Raw genomic sequence first — 15,426 nt, 5'->3', positions numbered from 1 at the left:
CAACCTTGTGATCAAGGGACGACCCGCTCTACCTCCTGACAGATTTAAAGAAGATTGCAAAAAGAGTAGAGCAGAATTTTAAGTATAATCATAAATATAGTATAAGTAAGTATAAATCAAGACCATTTCATTTAGAAATTCAAGTTTCAGCTAAAAAGTCTTATGAGGCACATTTCTCTGTAGCCTTTATTGTATTTTCTATGGTTTATAGACTTGATTTTGTGACTGAAAACTTCATTGCAGGCGTCCTTAAAGTCAAGTCAAGTGCATGACATGTGCACATGCATGTCTTTTGTTTCAACTAGTGACTAAAGGCAGAAATGTCAATGCTAGAATCCAAATGTACAAAGGCAGAGAAAGATAGAACACTTTATTAATCCAAAGAAATTGTACCGTTATAGCAGCTTTTCATGAAAGACCATGTGCAATAACAATATAAAACTTATAAATAAGTAATGTTAAGTAATGAGGCAATCTTGCTGTACACAGTGGACAGAGTGAAAGTAGCACAACATTTAAACATATGTGTATACTAAATATAATACTCAAATAAAATATAGTGTAGAAATGTATCATATGTTTGTCTGTGATCAGATGGTTAAAAAAGGAGATGAAAGGATGTTTTCATGGGATAAAATTCAACTGATATTGGAGCAAGCTATTTTATCAGATAAAATGTTTGCATTTTTCCAGATATGTTTTCCAGTTAATAAAGAACTTGGTTCTGGACTCTTACTTCCTCTGGTGTTGTTTCTGGATGGCTGCCTCTGACATCTGGCCCTGCAGGATTTGTTTCCGCTGTTTGTCCACGTCCCCCTCCATCCGGGCAAAAGCGTGATTGCCCACCTGACCCAGGTCTAGATCCAGACTCTCCTCATCAGAATCATCTTCTCAAATAAACAAACAAACACGTTATTTACTTTAAATTTATCTAACTAGCTTCAAATGACTAAAGATGCATTGAGGACAGATATTATATTCAGCATATTCAGTGAAACACAGTTTAAGTAAGATTAACATTTGCCGGCTTGCCTGTTTTTATTTGAGTTTTTATCTTCATGCATGACATTATTTATTGTCATAAATTGAGGAGACAGAATCCAGGCTGAGGTTCAGGTCTGTTTCTCTGCTTGTTTTTCTAAAAAACCACATGCAGGCTCAAACGCATGTCCATGCATTTAATCCACATCCAAAAGAGCATTTGTGTCTGTCAGTGTGTGTACATCAGCCTGTTGTTATTGGGTTTCTCTCGCAGGCCGGCCTGCTTGCTTTGGATCAACACACTGAAGCCACATTTCTCCACCTTTGAAGCACCACGCCAGCCGACGTTGACGGAGGCGAACAGGCTCAAAGCAGAAACCACAAACACTCGCTAACACATGGGCTGGTGCTACTTTCACAATCCTCTTCACCAAAAACTAACATTTAGACAAAGTGCAAGTAAGAGCTCACGTTGGTTAACTGATGAGATTATACAAAAACAGTTTATATGAGGGTTGGAAGCCAGAAAGGGAATTTGAACTGAAGCTGCCAATAGTCACAATGGCTTAAACAGAAAAAAACTGCTGCACATACAGTCATATAAGTGTTGCCCCATTCTCAGTTCCCTTCATGAAAACTGTTAAATATATTCAGTCTTCATATAGATGGATAGACACAAAATGCTTGTAACTTAAAGGTTGCAAATCAAACAGTGTGCTCTTTATCCTTTGGCATTTGTTGTCCTAGAGCTGAGGGTATCCTGATTTAGCTGCACGCTTCTTGAGAAGGCACGAAGAACCAGGTTTCAACAAAATGAAATGTCTTTGGGGCACACAGAGCCTCAGTTCAGATCAGCTTCAGTGTGGCTTGATGTAGATTCTGGAACTCAACTTTTAATAAAAGAGATAAAATTAGACACACTTATATAACTTAACATGGTGACAGAGACGGTTGTGTTTCTTGAAAGGCCATTGAATAGTTAATTTAAGAACCACATAATAGTTAATGCAAGAACCACTTGTAAGAACAGATTTATTCTTAAGAGGCGTGTATTTAAGAGTCATGTAATAGAAATTAACGCATTTACCAATTTTCTCGTATTTTGAATGTGTCTTTGACACAAAAACAATTTACAACTGGTATAGACCTGTTTTAGGACACGTGTGCAGTTTCAAATTAAATGATTTTTGGTGTGAAAATAAATGAGAAATTACTAAGTAAGAAAAAGTTAAGAAAATAATATGAAATGTTCTTGCATGAGGCCCAATGTGCCTCCAAGGGTATATTAAGGTTAAAAAAAAATCTCTCTCCTCACCCTCGCTCTACTACCAACGCTCTACTGTAAACCTGCATTTTATAACTTTCAGGGGACTCACTTTTCAAAAATGACAAACTATCATGCCCCACTTCACAACAGTACCGTATCCGAAAATAGCGAGAAGAGCAAAATTATGCAATTACAGGAACCTTCCTGGTCATTTTACTGCCATTTCAGCATCACCCTATATTCAAAAAAGCTTTAAAAAGTTATAACTTTGTTTTATGCTTTTTTAAAATAAAAACAGATACACATGTTAAATACCAAATAAATATACACATGTACATTACACATGTCCTTATTTCAAACTCAAACATGAAATAAGCTCATTTTTTTTAACTTCCTGCACCAACCACTACCCAAGCTCAGTTCTTTATTAATGTGTTCATACTTTGAACATTTATTTTTTATTATAAAAAAAACCCAAACCTATTTAGCATCTTCCTTTTAAAAGACATTAAAGGAGGAAAGCTGGACTTTAATTTGGAGACAAATAAAAACCTCTTGTCCTAGAACAACTTGTGAGTTCAGAAAAACTAAAATAAAAAAAATAAATAAACACCTGATCTGTGTTATACAGGCTGTCGGCCGCCAAATGAAACACTTTGTAATATGGAGATGATACTCTGTGGAAAACATGAAGTCCTCTATGAAGGCATGGCTCACTGACCAAGAGAGCATGTGTGCGTGTGCGTGTGTGTGTGCGTGAAGGTACAATTGAGGTACAATTATTAATATTATTTCCCCCTGATCACAACTCCCAATCATTAATTCATTTTCAAATTCATAAATGACAGTTTGTTTACATAATGCCACTGTTGTTGTTTTTTTTTTATTTATGAAATACTTTTTATTATTTTCTGTATACTTAATGCCAGGGGAGATTCTTTTCCCATATTCTAGGATATGTCAGTGATTAACAACATTGATTTTGATGCACTGCACCAAACACTGCAGTGCTTTATAACATAGCAGCATGTATTTGCTCTGTAGGGCAAACATGAGATGAATCTGGTGGAAAAAAATCTAGTAAAATCTATAATTTTGAAGCCAGGGCTCCTGTATAAGCACTATAAAAAAAATCAACCTGCAAATGAATTCGTCTCTACTAAAAGTCTTCATCTATCTGAAATCCAAATTCAACTAGAAAAAAGAAAAAGAAAAAAATAACAAATAGTGATTTTTCCTCAGCCTGAGATGGGTGAAGACAGAAATGGAGAAGAATATATAATTAAATTAAGCCTGTGAGACTCCAACAGTCTTAAAGGCATCAGTTGATCTTGGACTTTATTTTCTTAACACAAGAAAAGAGTCCAAAATTAAATATAAACCATGAAAAGCAACGATGCCTACTTTAATAAATAGGCTGCTGACAAGAAAGAGAAGCACATGACGTGTTTCTTTCTAATGCCGGGAAAACATTTAATCCCATTACACATAGAGAAACAATTTGTGTACCTTCCAGAGTTCCTGGTTTCTCTGTGATGCGGATCTGTCTCTCAGGGACGACGGGTTCACCCTCAGAGTTGCCGATGTCAGCTGGGATGAGAGGCAGGCAGCATTTCTCCTCCGCCTCAGAGCGAGGGAAGTACAGAGGCAGCAACTTCTTGTACACCGGCTGAAAACACACACAGACACACAGACAGCAGCATCAGCAATTAGAATTCATAATAATGGTTGATACCATTTGTTACACAGATATGGTGCTCATTTTTACCATTTTGAATACTTGAGAATTGACAAAAATTCTCAAACATCAATCACAATAAAATGTTGCTATGTGGACTAACAATCAGACATGAAAAAAAAGTGTCACAGCTTTCCAGTAATACTCAATTTATGCAACTCACAGACTGTTTAGGGATCCAAGTATGCAGAAATATTGAAATACAAAAGGCGAAAATAACACAGTTTGTTCTGTATGGAATAAGAATAAAGGCTGTCTTTAAAAATGTCATTTTTTCTCAGTTTAGTTAATGTGACTTGGGATGTAGCTAAAAGGACAAACCTCCTCTGTGTCTGACACCGCAAACACCACCGCCTCCAGACAGTTCCCGTGATTCTCCAGGAACCTGCGCACTGTTCCTATAAACACATGAACACTCACTCTTATTATGTAAAATAAGAACATCTGCAAATTATAAAATATAAAAAAAATGTCCATCACAAGTTTCAAATGTCTCCAAAGTGCTTGTTTTCAAACAACTTTAGTAAATCTGCAAAGAAACCCCTGAATGTTTGGTATATCTGATTTTCATGTGGCTTGACCAATTAACATATTGTCCAAACTTTCTTATCTCTGTGGATGAAGTTACTGGCTAACCTTCTCAGTCTTACCTGGACACATTCTTAGAAAACTGGCAATATAATAATATGTTTTCATTTGTTAACTGTGTTTTCTAAACTACTGTACTTAAAGGAATAGTTTGGATTTTTTAAGGTGGAGTTGTATGACGTAACTATCCATATTCAGAGTATAATCTGGCGGTTTGCACGCCACGATTTACCACTATGGGCCGGTCAGCAGCAAATGTATTTTAGACAACAATAGCAGTTTAAGTGTGTGCTATATTAATAATATTTTCAATGTTTTACTTTGCCGTCAGGCAGGTCTCTATGACAGGCAACTAAAGCAATCTATGCTCTTTCCAAAATCACCAGATTCCATTGAAAAAACAATAATTTTACTTCACTGAAAACAACATCTACTGCTGCCTCGATCAAAGAGGTAGATTGTATTATTATACGACTTTAGTGTTTTAAAGTGTCAATTCCGATTCACTAAAGTCACACAACAACATTGACAAACTAACCAATCAAGGCAGCTGTAAAGCAGCAACCCCTGTGTTCTGTGAAGTAAAATCAGCATTTTTGTCAATGGAGGTTTGTAGAAAGCATAGATTACAGCTTGAATTCCCCTTATGTAAATTTAAACATGGCTGTGTGACGGCAAGATAAAGTGCTAAATATAGAGTATTCATAAACTGATATTGACTGTTTTAGGTCTGCCTTTTTAGGAGGCTTAATACGTTTTCTGCTGCACCTGTCTATAACTGTACATCTACTGTAGATAGAAAAATCCAAACTGTCCCTTTAACAACAGTCATGCAGTAAGCCCAACCTTCATGCAGGTTCAGGTCACTGGATCTGTGATATGTTTGTGTGCATCTGAAACATGGATGTTTTTGTTGTTTCCATTATTAGATTATGATCTTATCAGGTCATCATGTGCGCTTCAGTGAGCATGTCATTTAAGCCAGCCAGACATAAAGGACAGCGGTGTGTGTTATAATTAAATGTGTGTGTGTCTGCCTATATAATTTGTTGACTTGATTTTGGAGTATGTGTGTGTTTTTGTTGGACTGAGGTTAAAGTTTCCAAGTCTATGATCTGTGATGATGTGTGACAGAAAAAGAAAGTAGAATATGTTACATGATAAGGTTTAACCACAAGTTGGTCGTGTCGGTGTGTGCCTTTATGATGACAGCTGTGAGTGTGTGTGTGTGTGTGTCTCACTGAAAGTTATGTGTGTAGCGTCCTCCAGTGGGTAACCCCTCTTGGTCGTGCTCACCACACAGAGACCGACAGACGCCATCGACTGCTCTCTGAGGCGACAAGAAAAACAACCTCACACACTGTGTACCACATTTACAGTAGACACCACTGACTGGATAAAGACACACACACACATACACACACATCTTTATATAGTTGTGAGTGCCACGATTGTTGAGTTGTTTGTGAGGACCACCACCTACGCTAGCCCAACACACACATTTCAGGGTTTACCATCTCTGTTAGGACCTTCCCTGAAATTCATACACATGATTAATTAAGGCCTTTAGAGGCTATCCTAGCATTTTCTTTGTGAGTACCGGGCAAAATGTCCTCACAACTACAAATGTCCTCACAATGTTGGTCTTCTGCCAGGGGTTGGCCCTCACAACTATATAAACACACACACACACACACACACACACACACACACACACAGACACACACACACAAAACAAATTTCATACTACGATCTGAGTGAATCATCAGTTCTGACTGACTGACAGCTGATACCAAGTTTTTCACACCTTCAAATGCAGTTATGTTAAATTTACAAGAAGATATATGGAATAGAATATCAGAAAACTCCGAGTTCATGAGTTGTGACGTGCATGCTGATGTTTTCTGAAAATGGGGAATACCATGCATGTTAGTTTTTCAGTGAATGTTAAGTTATTTATACTGTTGTTTTAGTTGTGTAGAGCTTTTCCTGGTAATTCTTTAATAGGCAGTGTTTTGGGAAAAATGCTGCCTTAGCATTTCCTGCATTCACATTGCATTATCTGTAAAGTTTTAGCCTCACCCTTCAAGACATGTTGCAACTGACGATTAATGGCAGCCTCACAAGTTCACACTAGTTCCATTTGAAGGCATCAAAAGGCTCCCATAACAATATGTATGTCAAGTCATATCAATGGTTCGATCTATTTACTGGAGCAGTGGATGTTTTCATTGCCTGAGAGCTTTATGGGATGGGAATGATTGTTCCAGGCTTTAGTCAAACCCTCAGTTGTGGCTCCTCATTTATCATATTTTTTTACTGTTTTATTTTATATATTGCTTCAAATTATTCATCTGAATTTTTGTGTTTGTGTGTCTGGATTTATTCATTTGTTTATTTAACCTCTTTCTTTCTTTCCTTCTTTTGCATTTGCCTGCTGGCTGCTATGATTTAGAATCTTTGTCTTCTTGTATTAATTTTACCCAGATTACTTTTGTTCAGCCGTTTGTTGTTACTCTGTCTTTTGTTTTCTGATCTTGCTTTGCAAATGCTGTTTTAAAAGTGCTATATAAACAAATGTATTATTATTATTATTATTTTATTTTGATAGCAAAACATCTGAAAATATATAACTGAAATTTTTTTTGTGACCATGGGATAAGTGGTTACTGCCCTCCGTGTGTCCACATCAGTATTAACACTTACTTAACATAACATTTCACAAGAGGAAATTATTTATATTTCTGCTGCCACTAATATTACATCACATTCAGAGCAACAGTATATCCCAGAAAGTCTTAATATAACAAGATCAAATACAAGATGCAAACAGCAAATCAGAGCTGCTGAGAGGCAGCAGTAGCATTAATGTTGTGATTTAAGGCAAATGGAATTGTATTTAATATATTTAGATGAGTTTCACCACCAACCCAAAAGACAGATGCAGCTTTTGTCCAAACAGTGTGAGATGTTTGTTCCTGCAGCAGCGTTCATCAAATTATTGTTTATTGGCACCCAGTCAGGCACAAATGTTTAATAAACATAAAAAGATCTGAGGCGAAAGAAAAGAAAATCTGAAGAAAAGAAAATCTCAAGAGTTTTGTCATCAGTTCAGCTTTACGAGAGATCAATGGATCTCACATCACTTACGTAACGTGTTGCCTGTTGTTCCAGAGCACGCAGTCAGAAGTGCTGAGTGTTTATAAATGTCTTTGATTACATTAACACCACCTGCTTTTAACTGACTGATGGGCTAACTGACTGACTGACTGGTTTGATGGTTCTTACACTGCCAGCTGCAGGGTGTTCCTGTAGCAGCTGTACAGCGAGCTCTCCGCCGCCGTCCTGTACTTGGATTTGTATTTCGGTCCCACCGTGTGGACGATGAACCTCGCCGCCAGGTTGAAGCCTTTGGTCAGCTTCGCCTCTCCTGTCCGACATCCTGCACACACACACACACATGCAAGTGCCCAACATTTTGAACCCAGAAAACACACAAAAAGGTGTTGTTTTTTCACTTTCAAAACAAAATCATGTTCGATGAAGAATTTCAAATGTTGGTTACAGATATAACATATCATTTGTATAGAGAGAGAGCAAAAACTGCTCAGTGTTGACCAATTATTCCTAAACATTTAATCCAAATGGCTATAATTTAATGGTTTGATTCTGCAAACTGTCTTTTTAATTTAGAATTTCCTGGAGGAGGAGAACAGTTCTATATTTTTATACTAAATACTGTCATGGACAAAAAATTATTAGACCACCCTTGTTTTCTCCTTGCTTTCTTATCTAGCCAATTTTCCATGGTTTTCTTGATAATAACCAAAATCATTACCCAAGAAAACCATGGACAATGTCTAGATATCAGCTCTTAAATTAAACTCTTATGAGCTATTTTTGTTGTTATCATTATATTTGTCCAAACAAATGTACCTAGTTGCAAGAGGCATTAAAATGAACAAGAAATTGAAGAAAACAATGGTCTGATAATTTTTTCCAAGAAGTATATTTGACCTTATCTCTGGTTTTACTTGGCCTATCATCATCAAACAAAAACTGGCATGGAGTTTGAAGCCAGAACTTTAGAGGGAAGTTGACAACATGAAACACGCTGCTTCGTTTTTACGTTGTGAAGCCATGAAGAAGTCATCTGATTTGATCACGTCAGCGTGATTGGCAACTCAAGAATTAACAGGAGCAAATAAACATGACTGCATGGAAAGTTATTTACTATACTTTCCACAAAATCAGCTTTTCAGCCTTTTTTGTTTCAATTCTCCATTTGAGAATAGCAATTATAACCCTTTTTATTAAAGTCAGCTAAACAACATGTGCTTGGTTCTGTCTCCAGTGATCATATTCATATTTTATGTCCTCCCACTGACACTTATGTCTCATCAGCAACACTGAGAAATCAGTCTATTATTAAAACCTCTCCTTCTTTTTTTATACTTTATTGCAAGGCTTCTTACTTTCACAAACATAATCAGTCATTTCGTTTTCTTTACAATATTGTACCTTGCATTTTTTTTCAAGGTATATATTCACAAAGTAAATCACAAAACATAGGGTAAACAGACAAACATATATACAAGGCAAACTGGTATTCCCCACATGAGGATCTCCAAGAAAAGGAATAAACAACAAACTAACGACACAAAAAAAATAGAAAAAAAAATAAAAATAAATAATAATAATAATAATAAATAAGTTTAAAAAAAAAAAAATAAGCCTCTCCTTCTTGTGAATCGGAGCTCATGTTTTACCTTTGAGTTTGACCAGCTCTTCTCTCAGCTCGGGCCCGGCCACCTGATGGACGCTGTCAGACACTGGGTTCTTGTCGTTCAGCGACTCGTTGCTGGTGTTCACAATGGCGGTGCAGTTCAGGAAGGCGATGTCACCACAGCTGTGGCAAAAACACAAAAATAAAATTCTCTGTTTATATTCTTGAAAAATCTTGAATATTTTTTACATTATATAATTTCTCTGAGGATCCTAATGTTACATTGCTGCTCTAAAGTAGCTTTATTCTCTACTTCTCTAGTGTTTATTGTCAGAAACACTCTCTGTGTGCCATATTATTATTAATATTTAATACCTACTTTAGTATTTATTGCAGTGAATTCCCACATATAAGCACAAGGGTTCTTTAAGCTGCATTTTATCTTAAAAAATTAGAACAGAGACCACACACAAACCCATTTGTCTCCACACTTTTATCCAAACAGCCTTGTAGATTTATGCATTCAGCCTAATCAAAAGGCTTAATATATCGCTTTAGTAAAGTGGTTTCTTCACTCTGAAGCTCTCCAGAGTTTGTTTGGAAAGAACAATGAGGAACTACTCGAGCATGTGTTGAAAGCATCTGGTCACAAGACCAGTTGAGCCTCCAGGACTGGAAAAGGAAGAGAGTTTTTTTTCCTTCTACGTCGTCTCTTTTGGGTTAATAAAAAATGAGTCACAATGCTTTCAGACACCAACTCTAACTGAGAAAAACAGCATTTTTAAGATGCTGTTTAACTGAATCTTAAGATTACAAATACTCATCCAGCAGCTTTTTACACACTGAGTTGCATCAACAAATACATTCCTGTCTCACTCTCCACCCTTTTATCACAGGAACAAAATTCTCTGCACGCTGCTTGTGTACGAGTTATAATTAAGGGTGTGACATATAAAAATGTTCATGATAATAGTGGCAGCATTTTTAATGTGGTAACCTGTTTGACATGACAACAGCTTCTGGAAGTGAAAGTGATGCTGCTGCCAGCTCGGCAGTGAAGGAGCTGCTTCCAAAAAAAAGGTTGACTTTGTGTCGCAGTTTGGTTTGATTGTTAAATTTCACATCAACAATTTCATGATCAAGTTGAAGAAGTAAGAAGATTAAGGATCAGATAACAGCAACAAGGACCGACACAGGAAACCTGTTTTATAACCTGTTACAGCTAAATCATATTTAATTTTAATAAATGATGGTTATCATATAATAATTTGCCATAAAAATGATTACAAAATGACCCTGTAAAATCATAATCACCCACTCCTCCTGAACAGATAATTATTTGTGTACTGCTTAAATTCTTTAACAAAATTTTAGATGCTGCAACTTAAATCTAAGATTTAAAAAAATAGGTTATTAATTACTAAGTAATTAATAACCTATTTTTTAAAGCACAAGTATCAACATACAAGTTACTTGTATGTTGATACTTGTGCTTTAATTGTATTGTACATTTTACATTATTCTGTGTTTTCTGCCCAGAAGTCTCTGGGCTGAAAACACAGAATAACGGAAAATGTAGAAGAAGAAAATGTAGATGGAAATTAGCTTACAGCTGACTCTAGTACAGCTAGGAAGTTGTGCACTGTCCCTGTCAAATAAAAACAAACAAAATTTTTTTTAAAGAAATAAATTACAAAAAAATGAAAAGCAGACTTTGTGAAGGCACCAAGACTAAACTAACTCTCTTTACATTCTGCATAAAACGTATAAACTAGAAAGAACTTTGGCCAAGAGTTTATCATTTTATTATTATTTTTTAACCGTGTGTGTAATTGTACCAGTGAAGCAGCTTTTATCTAGCGGGCTGAAGATTGTTTGATTATTTTGTGATTTAATTGGTGAAAACTGTTGCGAGACTTGTTCCCTGACACCTTATCATAAATTTAACCATTCAAGGCCAATGTCTAACATTAACCATCATGCAGAGTTCCAGGCTGACCTTCTAGACACAATCCTTCCACAAGTTTATGACTAGTCTCACCTGTTTTCACAAAGATTTTCTACTGGAAATGTGTCCGCCCCGTACAGCAGGAAGAATAAGACACTTAACTTATTCCCCTAGTATAAAGAAAAGCTCTGACAATACAGTCACAAAAAAGGCCTGAAACAAATGTCAATGCCAACAAAACAAACCAAAATGAAATGATGGTTGCGTTTGTATCAGGCTTCATAACATTATGTTTGGATTGGATTACAAAGCACGATTTCTAAATTACATTTATGTCTCTACTCCAACTGTATAACTAAAGAGACAACATAAAAGCGAGCAAATAGCTGTGTGAGGTTTACTAAATAAATGGAGACTTAACTTAATTTGGGAGGTTTTACTGGCAGCTTCTACTATAATCCAATTAGTTTAATTTAATCCCATAATGATGACGCAGAACGGATGCTCACACTCCAATTAAACTGAATTTTTTTAAGTCAAGTCAAGTCAATTTTATTTATAAAGCCCAAAATCACAAATCACAGATTTGCCTCAAAGGGCTTTCAGACTGTACATGGTACGACACCCTCTGTCCTTAGACCCTCACATCGGCCAGGGAAAAACTCCTTAAAAAAACCCTTTTAGCAGGGGAAAAAGAAGAAGAAACCTCAGGGAGAGGGACAGAGGAGGGATCCATCTCCCAGGACGGTCCAATAGAAACCATATGATCTTTCTACCATTGTTATTGATGTTAAATGCTTCTCCACTTGGAGGTCAGCAAGTTAAATCTGAGGAGCATTGGAATATTTATTTTTTTCTTAATTTCTGTGGGAACTGTTGAATTTTGTGTCTTCTAAAATGCAGAACAAGGTTATATGTATCTGTGGTGGGACTGTTTATCTCTCACGTACTGTGACGAAATGATCACAAGCTGAAGAAGGTGCCACTGCTGGAGGAGCTCCGGTCACGTTAGTGCAGCAGGAATGCTGGTGACTGAGCATGAGAGCAACGCTGCAACAATAACAAGCCTCTTACAGTGAGACTGCTGCCAAGCCAGACTCCGGATGGTCATGTGCTCCTCCACAAAGAGGATTTATGAGGTGGTCTGGACTCTGAACCGGTCCGGGGGCGAGCATGTGAAGAGACACAGGCAGCGTTTACACTTCAGACCCAAACAAATTGCTGCTAAAATCTGCTGAGTTTGTCTTACTGCTCCTGTATTTTCTGGGATGTAAACTAACGTCTGTTAACTGGCAGCCAAGACAAAAACACCTGCAGCTGTAGAGTCACAATGAACACAAACACCTCTGAGTCTGTCTGTATTTACTACACTTAAAACTGTCAAAAGGATGATGTTTTCATATTTCTAATCATTGTAAAGTTGACAAATTTTATCTCAAGTTTCCATGCAGGTTTTTTTTTTTAAATATTAAGATTCATTTTGGGGCTTTTTTGTGTTTATTTGACAGTGCAGGGAATAGAAATGGGTGAAGAGAGAGGGGGAAGACATGCAACAACGGTCCACTCCGCTTTCATTCAAATTGCACCTACAACCGCGGTCCAAAGAACTCGGGATGCTGTGTGAAAGATAAATGATAAAAGAATGCATAAAATTCAGGGTTTATATTTACAAAAAGTTTATCAGTTTGAACATTAACCCCTTAAAACCCACCTGCCTGAGGAGGTTTAGAGGTAGGGGAAGGGTTAGGATTAGACCTAAACAAAATCCTGACAGAAGGACTGTAAGACCAAAATACGTTTGTAGGAGGCTTCATTTGAAAGGTGACATCTTCTATTACTGGTTTGAACCATCTGGTCTGTTTGTTCTGAAGGAGACCTCAGCTGATAATTCAGCTGACGATAAAAACCTTCTGATTGACGAACACTAAAGAAATCCTAACAGAGAGAAGCTGACTGCTGGTGCTGCAGGAAGCAGTAAGACCGGATTGAAACTCTGTGTTTTGTTATTGTTTTAATTGAGAGATCCACTGTGGCTAAAAGTGTGTTTTAAAAAATCTATGATCCTCTATAGATGGAGAAAATCCTACTGCTGTTTAACTCTATCAAACTCTACTCAAACAGGGGAAGGAAAGTTTCACCCAACAGTGACAACATAAAGAAATGCACGTGTGACTCACAACAGGATGATCTTGCGGTTGATGTCCGGCCTGCAGGGGAAGGGTGAGGGGAAGGCGTCCTGGCTGAGGAGGCTGCTGCTTTGCTCCAGCGGCGTCTCCTCTCCATCCTCGCCCAGCTGCTGCTGCCACGTGGGGAGAGTCTGGATGTCCACGAACTGCGAGCGAGCACCCAGAGGATCCATCCCACCTCCGGCTCTACAGGCTGTCACTGGACCTCCAAGCAGCCTCGCTGCATGCAGGGGAGAGAGGGGAAACAGAGATTAAATCAAGAGTTAGGATATCAAGTCAACAAAATTTAATTTCAAATGAAACTAGAGGGGGGAAAATACAAATACAAACACCAGATTTTCTAAACATTTGAAGCAAAATTCCATAAACCATTTCTGGTTCAATTTTTCAGATTAAAATGTATAACAAAAGTAAATCTGGCAACTTTTACAAGGTCAGGTTCAAGCAGTTTTCAAGTATTTCATGGTACATTTTCAAGCTTTTCCAGCACCTTACATATTTATATACAATGCACACCGTAAATTGATTATTTTATCTCTTCATCATAGTTAATTATATGTTATTGTGCTATAAGTTTTATGTTTCAAAATGTGTCACCAGTTTAAATAGTCTTGGCTTCCTATATAACCTAAATTTCAAGCACTTTATTTAAAATACATGAGCACTTTTCAAACTTGGAAAACACCACATTTCCAGCATCTGTAAGAACCTTGCAAGATAAAATTACCGCTTTGTTTTCAGTTGTTTCAGTTACATTTAGTGAGAGGATTGTTCAATACTACTTCCCTGTCGTCCCTGTTGTCAGATTGTACTCTGATTATTATGCCTTTTTTGTTTTTATTTGTGCAGGCTGAATCCACGGAAAAACAAAAAAAGACGCTTAAATTAAATTAGTCTTCCTTAAAAAAACCTCAGCCACAACATGTGAGTTACATCTCTAATGGCAGTGTACTTTTCTCGTGTTTAGATGTGGAATTTTCGAGATATGTCAGCAAATATCGATTATTGCCCTGATCAATGAATGATCCCATCCAAAATTCTGATAATGTCTTACATGTTTCCCTTATTTTTCAAGCAAATATGCCAAATATTACGACACCCAGCTTCTCAAGTGTGATTACTTGCTGCTTTTCATGTTTTATATCGCTCTAAATTGATTATCACAGAGTCTAAATGCGATTTTCAGGGAATATTCCACCGATTAGTGGATATAATAAGTACATTTAGCTTTAATGTAGATTTAAAATCAGGAAAACAGGATGCTTCTTTAATAATATTAGCATATCTTACTATTACTGCCTGCTATAAGACAACCACGACTTTATTGTGATTTATTCATGATAGATGCTGCAGCTACATTACTGGAAAAAGGGATATGTAACAAATGCATTAAATGAACCAAAACAGGGCAGAATAATGAGCCTTGACCACAGACTAAGCAGTTCCTCACCTCAGCAGTTGTGTTTCCTCCAGCCAAAAAATATAATATAAATAATAAATTAATCTTGACACGACAATTTGTACACTCAGGAGATGTTGTTGTCCCAGTTAGTTCCTGTCATAGCGAGCAAAGTGATCGCAAAAGCGGCGAAAAATGAAGTTTAAAAGTCAAAATAACCTGGTTTATACACATTTAGCCTGTAAGCTAGCTGCTGAGTGCTGCAACGTCACGGTAGCACCGGTTAACACAACTACATCCGGTTTAACATTTCGAAATAAAAGCCCAATCTCCAAATTAAAAAAAGCCTCCTCCAGCACTGAGTTGGAAATAAATCTTTACAAAAATACAATGTATACAGCAATGCAATATGTGAGACAAATAATATTGATAATAATAATAATAATGATAATAATAATAATACATTTTATTTGTAAAGCACTTTTTATAAAGGAATCTCAAAGTGCTACAGAAACCAGAAACAAAATGAACAAAAGACTAAGAGAAAAAGCAGACACGTTAAAATCAGCAGTAGATAAAAATACACAGGTAAT

The 15,426-nt window shown here is 36.8% G+C and overlaps 1 protein-coding gene across 1 annotated transcript in view; it reads right to left on the bottom strand.

Moving 5' to 3' along the window:
* gdap2 (ganglioside induced differentiation associated protein 2) overlaps positions 1–15,098 on the bottom strand; it is a 35,244-nt gene extending 20,146 nt beyond the window's left edge. The window contains exons 1-8 of the mRNA XM_059343039.1: positions 14,885–15,098; positions 13,426–13,654; positions 9,344–9,483; positions 7,863–8,016; positions 5,816–5,904; positions 4,308–4,384; positions 3,758–3,917; positions 737–887 (exon numbers count right to left, since the gene is read on the bottom strand). Of these exons, the coding sequence (XP_059199022.1) occupies positions 737–887; positions 3,758–3,917; positions 4,308–4,384; positions 5,816–5,904; positions 7,863–8,016; positions 9,344–9,483; positions 13,426–13,607 (953 nt within the window). The 5' untranslated portion in view covers positions 13,608–13,654; positions 14,885–15,098. The remainder of the gene's footprint in view (positions 1–736; positions 888–3,757; positions 3,918–4,307; positions 4,385–5,815; positions 5,905–7,862; positions 8,017–9,343; positions 9,484–13,425; positions 13,655–14,884) is intronic.
* Positions 15,099–15,426: the final 328 nt, after the last annotated feature.

Source organism: Centropristis striata, chromosome 10 (assembly GCF_030273125.1).
Source record: "Centropristis striata isolate RG_2023a ecotype Rhode Island chromosome 10, C.striata_1.0, whole genome shotgun sequence".
Taxonomy (NCBI): Eukaryota; Metazoa; Chordata; class Actinopteri; order Perciformes; family Serranidae; genus Centropristis; species Centropristis striata.
This window is presented reverse-complemented; position numbering and strand designations above follow the sequence as displayed.